At 41.1% G+C, this 1,345-nt stretch overlaps 1 protein-coding gene across 1 annotated transcript in view; it reads right to left on the reverse strand.

Annotated features, from left to right (window-relative positions):
* LOC119593199 (putative inorganic phosphate cotransporter) overlaps positions 1 to 1,345 on the reverse strand; it is a gene marked incomplete at its 5' end in the record, with an annotated part of 14,183 nt that overhangs the window by 404 nt on the left and 12,434 nt on the right. Inside the window, 4 exon segments of the mRNA XM_037942180.1 lie at positions 101 to 186; positions 309 to 464; positions 566 to 698; positions 838 to 1,054. Of these exon segments, the coding sequence (XP_037798108.1) occupies positions 101 to 186; positions 309 to 464; positions 566 to 698; positions 838 to 1,054 (592 nt within the window).

A 1,345-nucleotide genomic window follows, 5' to 3' on the forward strand; every position in this document is an offset into this window, starting at 1 on the left:
CATATTTTAGAGTAATAAACATTATTAGTTTTCACATGACCAAAAATATGACGGTAACGGGATACTTATTGTCTGCAAAAGCTATCCTCTTAGCACTAACCTCTCCATTAGTCATGTAGCCAACCATCACTGGAACAGAGAAGCCGCCAAAGCTACAGAGCGTGTTGGCGATCCCGAAGAGCGTTCCTGGCAAGCAAATCTCATGAAAAAATATTTTCTTAGTGAGTGTCTTATAGTTATATGGATATATTTCGTCAGTAAACATGTACTTATTAACCCAACAAACTTTCCTGTTCAATTTAGTGTACCTGAAAAATTAGGAGCAATATCTGTATGATTAACAGTTATGCTTGCGGTCACAGCACCATTGAAGAAGAGCGCCAAGCAAATGAAAGTCACAATTGCTTGTGAGTTACAGCCTGCATATACTACGCCGATGATCAGTACTCCAGGTCCCCACATTGCTATAAAGACTGATAATTACCTGACCACTAATTTTCTCTCAACCCAGTATAATTCAATAGTACATTGCTCTATACAAATTATGATGAACCACATTACTTGCCAATGACACTGAACAGTTTCCGCGACTTTCTGATGGAAAGAAAACCTTTACGAATCAACCAGTCCCCTAGATTGCTCCAGGTGAGAGCGCCTGTGTAACGCAATAAGAAAGGGAGAGCAGAGACCACCCCATTCTGTAAGGATTATTTTACATGGCATTAAACATCACTATTGCAATCATTTGTTTATTCCCCTTTTGCTATGCATTACTCACATAAAATGGAAACTATAGCCAGAATTTGATCTAATCCAGAGTTTTATATAGAAACTCGCCTCTCTGATAGAGAATCCCAGTATATTCTTCATGTAGGTTGGAAGCTGAGTAAGGAACAGATTCAAGCCGAAAGTGTTGCCGACGTCACCCACGACAATGGCCCAAACAGGAAGGCTTGTCAAGATGTTCTTCAGGGGCAGCTTAGTCGGGCGGCTGCAGCTGGTGCCGGATGCCCTTAGGGCGTCCTCGATGTAACGCAGCTCTTTGCTGGAGATCCTTGCCAAAGAGAAAGAAGCAAGTTGGTAATATTCTACGAATAATATCATTGTCTAATGAGTGGCAACATTGATATACCCATGCCGTTATTCCTGTTATATTATTGCTAGCCCTCTGCAATGACTGATAATGTTAAGTAAATCCGGCTGACACATTATCACATTTTGCTGTTTTGCAGCCATGTTTCAGTATCTAGGCAGGAAATAAGTTGCCTTAACTCTTGTACGGTAAGTTAGTATGGTGGGACCATCCACTTACCAGCCATACAACACAATACACTGCTGTGGTCAG

This window comes from Penaeus monodon, chromosome 31, assembly GCF_015228065.2.
Source record: "Penaeus monodon isolate SGIC_2016 chromosome 31, NSTDA_Pmon_1, whole genome shotgun sequence".
NCBI lineage: Eukaryota > Metazoa > Arthropoda > Malacostraca > Decapoda > Penaeidae > Penaeus > Penaeus monodon.